This window comes from Perissodus microlepis, chromosome 7 (assembly GCF_051167445.1).
Source record: "Perissodus microlepis isolate ML-2025 ecotype Zambia chromosome 7, ASM5116744v1, whole genome shotgun sequence".
Classification (NCBI taxonomy): Eukaryota; Metazoa; Chordata; class Actinopteri; order Cichliformes; family Cichlidae; genus Perissodus; species Perissodus microlepis.
The window spans coordinates 39914646-39932341 of NC_140467.1; the positions used below are offsets into that span (position 1 = coordinate 39914646).

Consider the following 17696-nt stretch of genomic DNA (forward strand, 5'->3'; position numbering starts at 1 on the left):
AGCAAGGGGCTCACTAGTAACTGGCTTCAAGATGTGCCATTTTTCCTGTTTCCAGTCCTGATCCTACCTTAACTAGCTGCTTGCTGGAGCTTCTTATATAAAATAGACACACAAGAAACAGAGTAAAAATTAAGAGTTATTTACCAAAATGCTGAACTTCATTTAATGTCTTTACCCCTGTTTTTTGGGGGGGGTCTTTTAATTGTTTTTTCCTTGAAATTACAGTTGCAGTCCTAACAGTCTTAAATATTCCAGTGCATTGAGGAAAATCACAAATCTTGCTGTTTAATCTTTCACTTTAATTTGCACATGTTATTTCATGTGAGGAAAAGAGAAAACATCAATGAAGCGGGAAAAGGCCACAGAGGATAAGAGGACTCAGAGTAAGATGTGAAGGTGGTGGGGAAATCTAGTAAGCAGGGAAAGGAGGGTTGAGCACAGGATGCATGAGGAGGACGAGAGGAAGAGAATACATGGGGGGATAAAATAAATAAGGGCCATATGTGCTTATCAACATATCTGATTATTGCAAATCAGATTCATTCTTTGGAAGGCTACACCGAAATTGGGAGGCAGACATGTGTATGTCAGCGTTGCTATTACACACACACACACACACACACACAAACACACACACACACACACACACACACACACACACACACACACACACACACACACACACACACACACCGTTCTGCTCAAAAACAGATTTTTCTCATTTCATGATGGCATCTGCTCCACTGTTGCACAGACTGCAATTTTCTGACCTAATAGGGCCTACCAATTGGCCATCAGCACATTTAACATTAACAAGAAATTGACCAATAACAGTTTTTAAGGCTGCTCACAATTCTGAGCCCAGGTCTGGCCCGAAGCCCACAAATCGATCAATATCTGTGTCTCATTCTCCTGGCCAATGTATCAGCCAGCCAAGTGAAACACAGATACACATAGATGCAGCTACTGAAATCCAAACCTTGGTACTATATAAAACTGTTTCTGACCTTATACTTTGTTCCCGCACAAAGTAATACTGAAGAACCGTCTTGACACAATTAACTGTGCATAGTTACCACATTAACATATAAAATGCACCGTATCTGTGCTTGAGTTGGCATTGGCTATCAGAAGTTACATGCACTAGTGCACATTTCTGATAATCTGAAGCAAATAGTACCCAATTATTAAGTCTGAAAAGTGCCAGACTATTTAAATCTATTCATCACTATGGTTGAAGTGTTCTGAGCTCCCCTTTGCTTACTGGATCAAACTATTAGCACTTATACAGATATAGGTTTGGGAAGATGGAAGTCCTATTGCTAATACATTTTTTTTATTGGCTAGGGCTCTCAGTAATGTTTACCTCTCTTGAGGCAGTGTTGCTGAAAATTGGTAAGGGAATTGAGTCCCGGTTTGGGAACCACATTCCTAAAGGTGTGGAATAGTTTGCCCTTAGGTTTCAATTCTGTAGTGTCTATCAAGTTGGAAATTAAAATTTGCCTCCACTTCCTCTTTCTTTCTTTCTTTTTTTGTATTTTGTGTTTTTTGTGCTGAGGCTGAACTTTTCCAGTGGTTATTTTTCTGTCTCTTAACGTTTAATGAACTGGGCGGTAAATTAAATAATGAGGATCAGCTCTTCACCGCAGACTGACACTCAGGTGAAGCAGCCAATAATGAGCATGAAAACAGGCAGCAGACAGACAAGACGAAAGGAGACTTCGAAAGATGAACTGCGTTGGGACTTAAGAGGAAAAATCTTTTGACGTTGCCACACGTCCGCACTGTTTCCACACTAATAGAAGTAGAAGAAGAAGAAAAATAACACAGGGAATTGCTTCCTTTTCTGACCTAGGCACGTAATACCCCCTCTTCCTCTACCTCCATATTTGCCGCATTGACACACACAAAAACTGGCAAAAATGATATAACCATCTTCAAGAATACAAGAAAAGAAAAAGCGGTTATTGGCTTTCTCTGACAACTTATTGCACTACTCTTCTGGCAAGTGATGCAGTGTGAGGACATCTCAGTGGGGGGGATGAAACCCAGGCGACAGACTTGCAAGAGAGGAAAGCACGTACTGTACCTCCATTGTCTTATGGGACCAAAGCTGGTGAAGTGAGATAAATATGTGATCTCTCGCTGTCAATCTGTCTTGCAGGAGGTGCCAAAAATGCTGTTAAAATTCTTTCAATGCTCCGAGTGGGTAGGTTCATTCCCATTTCCTTCTGATTTGCTGTGTGTGTGCCGAGTGTTCTGTTAGTTATGCTAATTGTCTCTAGACCTCCCGCAGAGTGCGATCTTTTCCTAGTTGGATGGCTGTGAAGTTGTTTGCCCAAGGAGATGAGGCTGTGTGTGCCTGTGTGTGTGTTTACAGTGCACAGCTACAATGTGACACAAAATCTTTAATGATTCTGTGCACACGCATCTGTGTGTGATTATGTGTGTCGAGGTGAATCAGCACAGATCTTCATGCTTTGGTTAGGCATGGTGTAATCCCAATCCTCCAAACACTAAGAGTGAAGAGGGGAAGCAGGGAAGCATTTCATCATTACGCTGTCATATATCGATTATTCTCCCTTTCATCTTTGCTGTGTTTCATCCCATTAGTAAAGAGAAACCTGTGGGAAAAGAGAGAAATTTTTTCACATCCATTTTTTTCTTCAACGAATTTTCTGTGGAATTCTGGAAAAGGAGACGACAATGCTGCAAGAGTGGAGTTAATCACAGAGGAGTAAAATCCCTTTATGACATGTTTTCTGGAGCCTCGATTTTTAGAACTGCCAAAAAAGACTCTTTTAAAAATCATGTGACTTTGTTAAAATTAAAACCCCATCGACTTTTCCTTAAGTTGTTTTATTCTTGGGGTACATGGGATAAAAAAAATATGGCCGATTCCGTCCAATACACATCAATGTAAAATGCTGCGCTCAACATTTGCAGCATGCCTGGTTGCCTAGCAATGCGTGTTGTTTACATTTTGATATATGCTATGACATAAGTGAGAGCTACCTTTCCTCTCTTCCTGATTTCTTTTTCTTTTGCATATTTGTCACACTGATTTCAGATTACCAAGCAAATTTTCATATCGCACAAAGATAACCCGAGTAACACAAGTTTTAAATTAAGATGTCATGTATTTGAGTGAAAATACCTGGCCCTATATCAAAAAGTAATTAAATCATGATTTAACTGTGATTAACCACACCCAGGCCTGATTACTGCCACGCTTGTTGCATTATTACATCTGGTGAAAAACTAACACAGCATTTCATAAAAAGAACATCACACCAGCAGTCAAACATGGTGGCGGTAGTGTGATGGCCTGGATTTGCTTTGTTATTTAAGGACCTGGACAACTTGCCACCGTTGATGGAACCATGAATTCTGCTCTCCACCAGAAAATCCTGAAGGAGAATGTCACCAGTTTGTGTCCTGAAGCTCAAGTGCACTTGGCTTATGCAGCAGAACAGTGATCCAAGACATAAACAAACAAACAAACAAAAAAAAAAAAAAAAACAGAATGGAGGCTTTCCAGTGACTTAATCAAAGTCCAGATTTAAATCAGATTGAGATGCGTTAGCATGAGCTTAAACACACTGCTCATACTCAAACACCCCCCTCCCCCCATCCCCAATGTGGCTGAATTACAACAATTGTGCAAATTCCTCCACAGCGATGTGAAAGACTCATTGCCAATTACTGCAAAAAGCTTGATTGCATTTCTTATCGCCAAGGGTAGCACAACCAAATATTCGGGTTAGGGGGTAATTACCTTTTCAGACAGGGCCAGGTGGGTTTAAATAGCCTTTTCTCCTTAATGAATGAAATCATCATTTAGAAACTGCATCTTGTATTTGTTTGTGTTATCTTCACCTTTAATGTTAAAACTTATTTGATGGTCTAAAACTCATGTGAGAGTGTAAGAGTGAAACCTAGAGCAGCCAAATTGGAAGTGTTTAGGGCCTGAGGAACAAAGCTGAGAAGGGCATCAGACTGATGGGGTTCAGCAGTGGTGAGACTGCGGGTGAAGTGTCAAAAATATATGGGACGATCAGTGTGTGGGCTTATTGTTCCATCAGCATCAGCAAAAAGAAGAGCAAAATTCATAACATGCAAAGAACTAACTGAAATTAAGTGTTAAAAACAATAGGCAGTGTCCACTGCAGCTATCGTCTGTACTTTTCATATTACATTTTCTGATCTTTGATCATTTTTTGTGTTTGTGATGAACTCTGCTGTCGCTCCCCTCTCTATTCCAGCCCACTTGTAAACAAATCAGCATTCGGCCAACGCACAGCATCATTCACACTGAGCACCATATAGGTGGGATTTTGGAGGACTACATGAGAGAAATAGGCAAATGCCTCTGCAAACAGACACAACCGCAGTGGCATAAATTAAACATCTGGCAGAGCAGTGTGCACGGTGGATGAGAGAGCGGCTGCAGAAGTGGAGGCAGACGTGGGCAAGATGGTAAACTTTGACTGTTTTACTATTACAATAATTAATTCATTAAAATTTGTTTTTTTATTTTATTCTAGCCAACTGTGAGGTCAAATTTAAAATATAGGCAATGACCCGTTCAATCTGTTTAACAGCGGGCCCTCGGTTTTTCATTTCTTCTTTATTGCGTAACGAAAACAACACATTATCCAAAATTCATTTTTTAACAGTTCCATAATGATCTTCTACAATAATTAAATTACTTATATGTAATATTAAGTAATGTGTTAGTTGTAATTAGTAGATTCTAAAATATAGTTTACCACTTACCATCTGCAAATAATTAAGCTAAATTATTTATAAAACTTAGCACCTACAATGTAACCTTAAAAAACTGTTTTGTCAAATCCTATTCCTAATTCCAAAATATATTGCTTAAGAAAAACACTTTTTCTGCTATTTCTGCTGTTGTTGCAGGATAGGGTCAGGCAAGACTGAGCATCAGGTCAGGAGAACAACACAATTCTCTGTCATTACTGTACAAGTTCTAATGAGAAAATACAACTAAATGAGCAATTACAGTGGACACAAGTCTGGAAAAACAAGAGTCACCAATACTCCTGTAGCTTTAATTCTCAGCACAGAGAAATGTGATGGAAAGTCACTGTACTGTAAAGTCACCATGCAAAAGCAAAGCCAATTCTCGTCAATCACTTAGCATGCACAGCTAATGATATTAGCTAATGCCTTTAGCTAACTAAAGGGAAAAAAAGTCAATATCAATTTCAATTACAGCATCCTTAGCCTGATGCTGTTATAACTTTCTTTTCTTAAGCAGCAGCTATAGTTACTATAAATGTGTCAAAATCTTATACAGCATGCGCCACATGACAAGAACAACCTAAATATGATGTTACTAAAACTCCCTAAATGAAAAGTCATTCATTGCCTAATACAGACCTTCCCAAAGTGTGGGGCCCGCCCCCTAGGGGGGGCGCAGAGCCATGGCAGGGGGGGGGGCGCGGGATGAAAAGGGGGAAAAACAAAACAAAACGCTTGAACACTGCTAGCACGGGCACCTACACAAACGCAAAGCAGGAGATGAAGCATAGCTGAATATGTTTCCAAACCAACTTCATTCTAAGCCAAAGACTAGAAAATATGGTGAAGCATATGTTCCCTTTGGTTTCACCTGCACAAGTGCCGAGGTAGGTCTCCCCTGCAGAATTGGTTTTCCCTTTGTCGGGAGAACCGCTGGGCTGTTCAAATCACGGACAAACAGTATCCCACATTGTTGATTTTTAGTTCACAAACACTTGTTGTAATGACGAACTACTCCTGACATTTTGGAGATGTTAGCTCTTTATACAGTAAGGTTACAGCGGGATACAAATAATATCAGGCTGATCCTGCCACAATTTATTCCCCCGGTTCAAATCACGGACAAACAGTATCCCGTGACGCCTCTGCCTTTCTAAATGGAGGGACAGTAACTGCGTGTGTATATGTAAGCGTGTAAAACCTGAAGATAGTCAGATTAACAGTATTTTGTCTCTGTCTGCCATTCTGCAATTCATCTCATGTAAACAATAACGTGGCGCACAGCATAACGTGAAAAAAGGCACAAACCTTGTGTTTAATCTATGTTCTGATTAATATTTACCTTACAGTCTATGTAACACATATCTTCAATTCATAACTAAGAAAATATACAAGCATTGCATTAAACCCTGAATTGTTGTTTTTAATAAGTTTGGGCACAAGTTTTAGTACGTTTCTATGACAGAATATGAGAGCTCAGGTCACCTAGAGTGCAAAAACCAGGAGACGTAAACTGGGGTGGTACGGCAGTGTTTAGCACTGCCGCCTCACAGCAATAAGCTCCTGTGTTTGAGTCCAGCCATAAAGGTTAAAGCAATGCAATTAAATTCATGAAACTCAGGTTTGAAAACATTTTTTTTCTTCTTGGTCAGCACGTGTTATTCAGCAATAAAAAGACATGTTAACATCATGCTCAGGTACTCTGTGCAAACGATGACAGCGCCATATATTTTCCTGCAGGCCATCACTGTTAGCACATTATTCGACAAAAGAAAGGATGAGAGTAATCCCCGCATGCTCTTCAGACACAGACTCCAGTGATGAAAAGGAGGAAATCATTTTCAGGCAGCACTGCGATGGAGCCGGCAAGTGAGGATAGTTCTACGGAGTGTTATGATGAGGAGGAGGAGGAGAAAAAGTTCAAAAAAGCCAAGGGATTTAGGTTACAGTAGGCATATACTTTGATAGAAATAAGTGAATTATTTGTTAAAGTAGCATGTAAGATGTGAAGAAAACAAGGAAAAACAAGAATTTCGATAAAGAGAACATTAAAGTGTCTATGGTTTTAACTGTCAGGAGACGGCCATCAAAACAGCCTAAATAAGCAATAAATATAATGTGTGGAAATGTTGGGGAAAATGGTAAACAATAATTTGCCTGTAATGCATAGAAACATTGTTTGGTCCACACAATTTTTTAACAGTTAAAGAGTAGATGTGGTTTTTTATGATTATGTTTCCACATGCACTTTTTTTTAGATTTGGGAGCTTTGCTCTACCATTGAAACATGTAACTATGGTTTTGGATAGAACGCTACATACTTTATTATGCAACCATAATACATTTTTTAAACTATCATAAGCAAAGGAGCCAACTGTTTTCTTCTAGGCTTGGGCCTGTCTTAGAGCAAAAAGTGGGGTACACCCTGAACAAGTCACCAGCCAGTCACAGGGCTATCACGGAGACGCATTCACACCTACGGCCAATTTAGAATCACCAGTTGACCTTGTGAAGCATTTCTTTGGACCGTGAGAGGAATCCAGAGACCTAAAGAGAGCCCACACAGGCAGAGAAAGAACTTTAAAATCTCACACAGAAAGACACCGGCCAGCAGGTGGATTCATATCCAGGACCACAAGCCTTCAGAATTTGAAGATTTGACTCTGATGATTATTCAGTCCTGCACTTTGGATGTCCCTGTGAACCCTATGACTTGCATGTGGTACAAAATCTTAGGACCTTCTATTCTGGAAAAATCATTGCAAGTGAATATTCAGTTGTGTTTCTTACAAAATGTCAGCCTATTCTAGAGCATCAGATACTGCCAATCTGTCATAGTTGCTGCAGGGACATACACAAGGTATTCCTGGATATCTGTACTTTAAGAGTGACTGTTCAATGTGCATCTTTTCCTAAACCTAACCAAGAAGTTTTGGCACCCAAAACTAACCATTCAGTGAGCGAAGGTAAAGTAAACAGAGCACAAACTGAATTCAAACTTGTCATTTGTGATATCTTTGAATAATTTTCCTCGTAAAAATATTTGTATATTGTGCCATGGTGCAATGTGACAGGCAGAAAACACAAGGGGAAAAAAACACGCAAAAAGTTTAAAAACTCAAAAGTTTTCCTAGAAACTGGCAGAGGTTAAAACAAAGCTAAAGGAAGTTTAAGACTTGCATTTATCTGAACATCGTGACCCAAAATGTATGTCGATGAAAGCAAAGCAAGAGCAATGCAGCTTAAGTGTTATAGTATGGTTAATCATTTATATCATAATTTACTACTTTCCCATTAGAGTAGCACTGGCGCACATTTACATGTTTACTTGGTCCCACCCATTCTGCAACACCAGAAAAACAACCCCAATCATACAGCCTAAGTCATAAAAAAATATTTTTCAGCGGCAGGAAGAACAAGAAGTCCTGGAACAGATGGTGTGGCCCCCACAGAGCCCTGATCTCAACATCACTGAGTCTGTCTGGGTTTACATGAGGAGATGGAAGCAACTGAGCGACAGCCTAAATCCACAGACGAACTGTGACAAGTCCTCTACGATGTCGGGAACAGCCTACCTGCCAAGTACCTTAAAAAGATTGTGCATAAGCATACCTTAGCAAAGAGTGGTCATAAGCTGATTGTTTTTTTCCTTTTTACTGCACCGGTTATGTTTAGAGCTAAAAAAATAAAATAATAAAAAATAAAAATTCCATCTTTTCATGATAAAAATATGCAACAAGCCTTTACCATACTTCTCATCTTGTGACTAGCATCCCTGTGCTGTAATCCATATAAAACTTATATCATGACTTATGGCTCCCTCCTGTAGCATTCCTTTCTGCTGCTCTCTGAAGGATTCGTATAAAATTCAATTTGCTTTATTCGAGACGATGGTGCGCAGAAGCTTTTTGAAGCATACAAATTTGGATGGTTTGTCTTACAATTTGTTCTCAACATAACTCTACATCTCTTTTCATTTTATGACTTTTGTCTCTGTGTTATGATCCATACAAAATGACATATGGCTCCCTGGTGTAACATTTCCTGCTGCTCCTCTCTGGAGCCTCGTGTAACTACAGTGCCACGCAGGATAACCCAAGCTCCATCCATCAACTTACAATGCAACATTTCATTCACTGTACTTTTTCTTTTTTTAAATGGATTTATCAAATTATTAATAACTATGTTTCTCCTTTGACTTATAGCTTTAGAAACAATGCAGTCTGTCTTTTTTCAGTGTGGTAAATGTTGACTTTGCCCCAGGAAAGACCCTCAATAAGACTCGTTCAATATTTTCCTTCCTGGACAAAACCCTTCAGTAAAAAGTACCTACGTTTTTGTTTTATGGTTATCGCCATTATAGCACTTAGAACCCATTAGAGGGAAAACAGGAGAAAACGGAGAAGAAAAGACGAGAGGTTATTTTATATAAGACTTTTCGACAAAGTCAGCTAATTCCACAGGCCTCTGCTGTTTCTTTAAGTAAAATCACTGCCCAGAACCACACATCCCTGCCAACTCCCTCCCAGAATTAATCCAGGAGATGTTAAGAGCCAACAAGTAATATCCCATGAGACTTTACTATCCTGGAGGTAGTTGCCAGTTTAGATTTCACAGCCTTAATGTGTGTGCAGGGTCACTTTGGGCTCTTCCTCTCTCACTTTCTTTCACAGTGGCATGAGATAATCAGTTTTAACTCAGCTTTTGGCCTGTTTCTAAAAACACCCCATAGAATGACTTTAATCCCTGTCAAATACACTTTGGCATCCAAAAGTGGCGAAGACACTGTTTGCTTAAATCAGCTGATGTCAGTACGAGTTTTAATTTGCGATTTCAAAATCGTGGAAAAAAGAATATACAGACGTTGACTGAGCAAGTCGGCGCGGGTGCTGTAAAAGCATTACCTCTGACGTGAAGATAAAAATTTATCAGGGTAACAAAAACGCATCCGTGAAATTTGACGCAGCAGGCAACAGCAACTGATGCTTGAACGTCACCAAACTCTAATTATGCTATCACAACAACTGTCAATGAAGCTGAACTGACTAAAATTCCTGATGGAATATATTGTGACAACAGCATCGAAACTCACTGAGCTACAGTATGTGGAGATAATCTCTTGCCTCTGGGGGCACATGTAGAGTTTCTTAATGGGGCTTTTGAACTTTACATACTAAGGATCACCTTTCAAACATAAACCTTCCACTTTTTAGAACCTTTTATAGGAGTACAGAGGTTATGTTTGCCCAAGAACCATTTTTAAGCTTTTATAGGGGTTCCAGCCTGTTGCCAAACTAGAAGGCAAAAAAGGAACATGAAGTCACCAGCACTTTGTTAGGAACACCTGTTTATCAAAGCGGATCTCGTTAACCCCTAATTAGCCAATCACATGGCTGCAACTCAAAGCATTTATCCATGTAAACATTGTCTTGAGGACCTGCTTAAGTTCAAACTGAGCATCAGAATGTGGAAGAAGGTGTGGCATGGTTATTGCCACCAGCTGAATATTTCAGAAACTGATTATTTCCTCAGAGAAGTCTTCTCTGCCTGTTTCACTCTCTCCTTCGAGCCAATAGGAAGGATACGGTATCTTAAATAACCAGTCATTACAACCAAAGTTTGTGGACGATTATCTCTCAGTGCACAACACGTCAAAACTTGAAGCAGATGGGCTACAGCAGCAGAAAACCACACCAGGTGCCACCAGATGAAAAAATGTTGCCTGGTATAATGAGCATCGATTTCTCCTGCAATATTCAGACAGTAGTAGCTTGGTGTAAACAGCATGAAAGCAGTTATCCATCGTGCTTTTTATCAATGCTTCAGCTCGGTGGTGGTGTGGGGGATATTTTCTTGGCACAGTCTGGATCCCTGAGTACCATTTTTGCTAACCATGTCCTTTATGACCACAGTGTCAACATGTCACAAAGCTCAAGTCATCTCAAACTGGATTCTTGAACACGAAAAATAGTACATTATACTCCAATGGCCTCCAAAGTCACCAGATCTCAACAGAGCACCACTGGGATTTGGTGGAACAGGAGATTGTCATCATGGATGTTAAGCAAACAAATCTGCAGCAACTGTGTGATGCTATCACATCAATATGTGCCAAAATGTCTGAAGGATGTTTCCAGCAACCTTGTTGAATCTATGCCATAAAGAATTAAGGTGGTTCTGAAAGCAAGGGCAAACTGTACCTAACAAAAAGACGAGTGAGTTTAATATTTATGTACAACAACTTTTTCCAAATAGTTCGGATACTCAGTAAAATATAAATAAAGCAGATAAAGACATCAAGTGTTGAAAACACTTTTTTGTGTGTGTTTTATTTGAAAAATATATGATACATACATTTTAAATCTGATGCACTTGTTCCAAAACAGCTCTGTTTGAAAACCGCAGAAACCAATGAACCCAGTGCTTCCTGTTGTTACTCGTTATAAAATTTTAGCTTTCTTTGTCAAATTTTTAATTCCACAATGGATTAAATGTTTTCAGTGGATTATATTTATGGTATTTAGCACTCGTCCCCTTGATAAAGTCTTCAAGACCGCCCCTGAAAAGGACAAACATCTATATATCATTCAGCATTAATGGAACCTAAGTTACCCACTAATACACCTCTGTAGCATCATATTATTATTGAACAAGCCAATGATTGCTCTCCTTATCAGCTCAAAGAACGTGTCATCCACGATTTCCAGAAAGAAATCAGAAAGTGCATCTTAATTAAGCTCATAAAAATAAAAAAGGCCAGGAAAAGTTAGCGGTATTCCAAGATTTTTTTTGCATATTTTTTCTTGTACGGTAATAACGTAACTTGTATTCCCATAGCAACAAACTGAAATTGTTTCTTAAAGACCTGAGACCACTCAGTGATTTCGGAGCCCAGAGATCACGGCCACTCAATATTGGTTTTTAGCCTTGTCCCCTGTGTACAGAGATTTCTACATTTTTTCTCAAATATTTTAATAACATTATCTACTACAGAGCCCCCCACATGCTCTATTTACATTGAGAACTGTTGCACTTAAATATGTGAACAATTTCTATGTCATTTTTTAAAATTCTGAACAATTCAGACGGAGCTTCCCTGTATCATCTCAGAGATGCAAGAAACACTTCTATTTTTATTAGCTGGAAGCGCTATCAGTCCCTACCTTAATCAAACATTTCTAATCCTTATGACTAACTTGACTGTTGTGTTTTGACTATTCTGTTTGTTGCTATGGACAAATAATGCTGAAAGAAAGCATGTGACATTTTCAAAGACGATGATCTTTACGGAATCATATAATTTTAACATTATTGTTTGATGATAGACTGGAATAGACTTAAATAAACTGTGTTTACACTGGCATTATGTACTTTATATGAGTAAATCAACTCTACTGTTATTGTTTCAGCACAATATTGTGTGTGTGTTTGTGTGTGTGCTCATGTTTATACATCTTTGTGAGGACCAAAATTTCGACTGTTACATTACTTGAGGGAACCAATGGCCCCTTATGTGGCCCAAATTCCAGGCCTCACAAGTTCGAAGGCATTTTGAGGCTCAAAATGTGGAGGGTTAGGGTTAGGTATTCATTTCTGATGGTTAGGGTTAGGGTAAGCGGCTAGGGAAAGCATTATGTCAATTAGATGTCCTTGCTAAGATATAAAAGGCAAGTGTGTGTGTCTGTGTGTGTGTGTGTGTGTGTGTGTGTGTCTGTGTGTGTCTGTGTTTAAGTGAGAGCAGAAGTGAGCTATTATTGAATTAATGCTGAATGAGTTTTGGTTTTGTAACTTTTCAACTGTCCATTCCAATTTCCCCGTCGACTATGGCCAGGCCCACACACATACAAAGAGCAGGCAAACTTCAAGTGAGAATCCTCCCACGTTTAGTATAGTGCCCTTTATGCCAGGCACTTAGGTATCTTTTTAGTGCTATGATGAGTAAGTGATAATAAAAACTGTACATTGTGCAAATAAGGCAATTTAAATGGTAGTGCCATATGACAAATTGAAGGAAAAAAAACATCCCTGTAAAGGTAATTTTTCACCCCAATACTTTTTTCTGTTTGACAAAGAGCTCCAATCTGCAAAAAGTGCCAGCACCACATCCTACTGCATGCCAGGCTGTAGATATTTCCAAATGTCCTGATGGCTACTCTGACAGTATGTGAGTGTGTGTAGGTATGCTCTACAGTATGTGCCTGTCAGTGTGCTCGTCTCGCAGAGACAACCTCTGGGTGAAAGCAATCAGGTGGCTGGAGACATAATATCCTCAGAGACTGTGAACAGCAGGAGGTTGACTGACAGGACAGGATCTGTTTTTTCTTCTTCCTTTCCACTTTCACCTGAAGAGGCTGACCAAACTGATGAGAAATGGATCAATCTTTGGATACCTTCATATTTTGGAGCGGCTTTCAGCTTGTGAGGAGAATCACTTCCCTCAAGAAATTTTTTTTTCCCCCCAAAACAATTTTCAGTAAAACGAAAAACTTTTTTTTTTCTAATCAGCAATTCACAGATGGCATCATCACTAGAAAGGAGTCCATTAGAGCAAATGAGGAAAGCCGTTACATGATCACAGAGATTTGTTAAAGCAAATTCACAGTTTAACCAAAACGCACAGCTCTAGTAGGTTCAGCAAAAAAGCAGCTTTGATACAGTAGATCTGAGAGATATTTACAGCAAGAGTTTAGGTCACATTATGAATATTTATCACTATTTGCACTTCTAAGTTATATTTCTTCTCCTAAAACAATATAAATGCCTCTGCTTATGTCTTTTGTATTCCAGGAAAGATGTGATTTGCCTTGGATTAAAACTGAAACAGAAAGATTTGACTCGTTCTGAAGGTGACAAAAAACCAGGAAGACTCAGTAACATGTTTTAACCTACTGTCTACTTTCAGCTGCTTCCTTCAGGGGTCGCCACAGTAGATTATCTTCCTCCATCTCACTCCATCCCTTGCATCCTCCTCTGTCACATCAACCCTTTGCATGTCCACCTTCAGTGCATTCCTCTCTGTGGTCTTCCTCTTTTCCACCTGCCTTCTTCACTAATGTCCACTATCCCTCCTCTGCACATGTCCAGACCATCTCACCCTTGCCTCCTTTAACTTTGTCTCCAATACTGTAGCCTACTTTAACTTTTACTAAAACCTAGCTATGTCCAACAACTTAAAGTGACTCTTTAAGCATTACATACTATTAAAAGTTAAACGTAACCTAATTTACCTGAATATAGTCTTTGGGTACATTGTGTATTTATGCAAATGAATGCTTTGGATAATGAGGTTAAATTACTAGTGTATTATTTTTAAGTTTGTGTGTTAATGAATCCAACTTTAAGCTCTCTGCGTTCAAAAATCTGCACATAAATTTACACATAAATACAGAGTAAGTGTTTTGTATTTGAGGCTAGAGATGATTTCTACCTATAGCAAAGTAAGAGAGGATATTCAACATAGAGCTTCAAATAGCATCTAAACACTCTGGATTAAACAGATTTTCCCTGGATTGGCATTTTAAATCGAATTGCTCCACAAGCCTGTGCAATTTTTAAAGTCACACAAAGCTTCATCTCACAGTAAAATGCATACACTTAGGCATCCTGAACACAATGGCAGTCGCTCACAAGTACACATTCACCCTCATATATTATTTTTTCCAAGAGCAGATCAGCTCAAACTTAATGAAAAGATGCATCTCTTCTGCTTTGCTGGGTTGTGTCTGCAGCCTGTTGTTATTCCTGGTGCTCTGCAGTGCCACACTCACACACTGCATCCTGCTCCAACAACCAAACCCACACACTCTCTAGGCAACTGTCATTGTTCATTCATGTTAATATTACACGTCATTTTGTATTCTGCCACAACAGCTTACAGCTAATTATATGTCTCATAAATTATATATGTCCTGCTGGCTGAAAGGACATCATTTGCATTTCATTAGGTGAATGAAATCACTCAGCAAAGGTTGATGTATTTATAGTGTCTCTTATTTCATGACCATTAACTTTCAGTTCCATAAATCTTGTTCAGATGTATGAACACAAGTGCTCACTGTGGTTTCGCATGGGGGTCGTACCTGTGCACAGGAGAAGCGCGGTGAGTCCCATCCACCGGAGCGGCCCCATGTCTCTCCTCGGACTCGTGGTAATTCGGTGGAAGCCGGGTGGATAGCTCCCTCAGCAGAAAGCAGCACAACTTTGCACACAATTTATCCCCTCTGAGCAGTTCTCCATTTAAAGCAAAACTGTTGTATTCCGTCCGAAACCACCTGCCATCACAGACATGAACACAGAGCGTCACCCCAGTGAAACACAGAGCATGTCTGATTTGACAGAGGGCAAACAGCAGGGAAGTAAAGTCCGCATTTTTCGTTTTCACTCCCAAAATGGAGAATTTATATTAATCAACTTCTTTTTTCTTTCAGCTTAAGGTTTTTTTTTCACCCACAGGACAAAACAGGTGCTTTGGGACGTGTGAAAACAAACCGTCTGCCACAAATCGCACCCAGCACCCAAAGGATGCTCAATATTTGGCAGACCTCTGCTGAATTTGTGCCATAATTTTAACAGCTTAGAGTCTCACTATCTTTCTAGAAAATAAACACGTTTCTTTCAACAACTGTCGAGTGGGAGACAGCGAATAAAGCAACGCAAACGTCAATCAAAGGAAATAAGAACAAGTGTGTGAAAGTGATGCGGTGTTTCTCTGTGGCTTCTTACCATTTCTCTTATTGCACAAGATCCGGGCGCCGCGGTCTCATCCAATGTTGGCATGTGGTTTGAAATTCGAGCGGCTTTTCCTTATCAGGCTGCAATTTGTATATATATAAATGTTTTCCCTAAATCAACGAGGTCAGCAAAAAAAACAATCCTCGAAAAAAAATTCCAAACACTTTGTAAGACATTCTGTTTTCTTCTTGTTGTATTTCACATAGTGGTGGATTTACAACGGTCCAGATCGCCTTTGTAGTTCACGCGGAGGGCTAAGTGTCGTACAGGACTTGTATTATCTCACAAATAGTCCTGCAACTTTGCGCACGGCGAAGACGCATGCACAGATGACAGCGAGCGCGGGAGAAAGGCGGTGGTGAAGCGGATCCTGTTGCCGCTCTGTAGCCTGTAGTTGTGGACCGGAGAGTGTTGGTGCAGAAACTGAGGGGGTGGAGGTGGAGGGAGGTGGAATGGGACGCGCACTCCTGGCTGAATTGGCAAATTAGCGGGTTTGCGGGAGTCACGTCAGCAAGTATAGTCCCATCAGTTTTCTAAAGCTCAGATCACGAGACGACTGTGCTTTCTGTCCCACATCGTTGGAAATAAAGATAATAGTAATCATAATAAATAAAGTTGGCACATTAGAAAGGAGCTTGGCACCTCACGATGCAGGGTAATTACGCTGTTGATTCCGGGTCGAAAATGAACATATACACGTGACTCACGGCGGAATAGACACTAATTACAGTTGTCCCAGTGGGGAATGGAGATAGGAATTATTTAACACTGTTTGGAATAAACCGATTTATACATGAAAAGCTCAATGTCATGTGCACTGCCTTGCAGGAAAAGACATCTTGAGGCACGCGTTTACGTTTAAAGCATTTTATTAAAAATAAAAAATCAGGTTCAGCTGGTTAATTATGGCAAAACAGACCGCATCATTTTACATTTCTCCGCTCGTGCCTGTCAAGTTGGCTGGACAGCGAATGTACACTTGGCGAAGAGAGAGTGGAGCACTGCAACCTGTTGTGCCACAGGTCGTTCATGAGAACCAACAGTGCCCTCTATGGGACACCTCTGACTGCAAACAGCTGCCCTGGCTCAGCTTCGTGACTCAGACCTTGAGAGTGCTGCATAATTATGAGTGTGTCTTAGATCAGCTGCAGGCTGAACATGATGGCCAACCTAACATGGCACAACGACACCATAAACACTACTGTTATCAGAGCTTGAGCTCTGGGTTAAAGAAATCAGTGACATTTAGAAGATGGCGCATTTAACCGTGTTTTTCTATTCTGCCTTTTTCAGTGGATGGAGCCGATCAATAAAGAAAAATAATGTTTATCCCAAAATCTCGCCACAGTACTCTTGTTAGTATGTAAAAAGGTTAGCTAGTGAAGATTTTAAAGTCAGCGTTCCCTGCTGGGTGAAAGCCCAATGGCCAAGCTGTCAGTGTTCACATTGACTATTCTTTAAGAGAAAAGTGAACAGGCCATTATGGGGCACACAAACCAGAGTCATGTTGAAAAGTATCAAAAGGGTGACCCTGCAGCTCCAGCCTCTTCACATCAGTGCCAAACACCGATTACAGACCATCAGCAGAGCAATGGAGGGACCCTGTGGGGTTGAAGGAGAAAAGTTCCCTCCTTTATCCCCTTTCCTGCTTCTTGCTCTCTGCTCCTATAGCACCATTCAAGTAGAATAAGATATCAAAAGAGAAACAAATTGTGCTTTTCCCCCGCAAAGCACAGCGCCAGAGGAGATCTTCCCATAACACACATCTGATTTGAGGTTAACATAAAAGATGAACGGCACATTTTATTGTTGCTGGAGTCTTATGCTGACTTCCACGATGATGTACGGCTTCAGCTGCTTTCAGGATCTTGGCGTGTCACATCTTCTCTCAAGCGGCAAATCCAAACATATAATTATCATTTCCTGCACTCTATTTACAGAAGCCACTATATGTCCTGTAATATGTTATTACTCTAAAAAGAAAAAAAGGATGCCTGAATGATGCTAAATTAATGCTTTACAGATCGCTAAGTGGCGGAAGGTGTTTGCCAATATTCATGTTAGAACCACAGCAATCAAAACAATGTCCCCAGCTATAAAGAAGTATCCTTGAATTGTTTCTTACATAAGCCTCTCTGTCTAGCTTCCTTCCTCTTTGCTTATGCGTCTCTTCACAAAGCTTTGCTCTCTCTTGT

General features: G+C 40.0%; 1 protein-coding gene across 1 annotated transcript in view; it reads right to left on the minus strand.

Annotated features, from left to right (window-relative positions):
* LOC146383641 (transmembrane protein 132C) overlaps nt 1-15927 on the minus strand; it is a 186481-nt gene extending 170554 nt beyond the window's left edge. The window contains exons 1-2 of the mRNA XM_084935022.1: nt 15493-15927; nt 14850-15041 (exon numbers count right to left, since the gene is read on the minus strand). Coding sequence (XP_084791148.1) covers nt 14850-14898 — 49 coding nt within the window. The 5' untranslated portion in view covers nt 14899-15041; nt 15493-15927. The remainder of the gene's footprint in view (nt 1-14849; nt 15042-15492) is intronic.
* Nucleotides 15928-17696: the final 1769 nt, after the last annotated feature.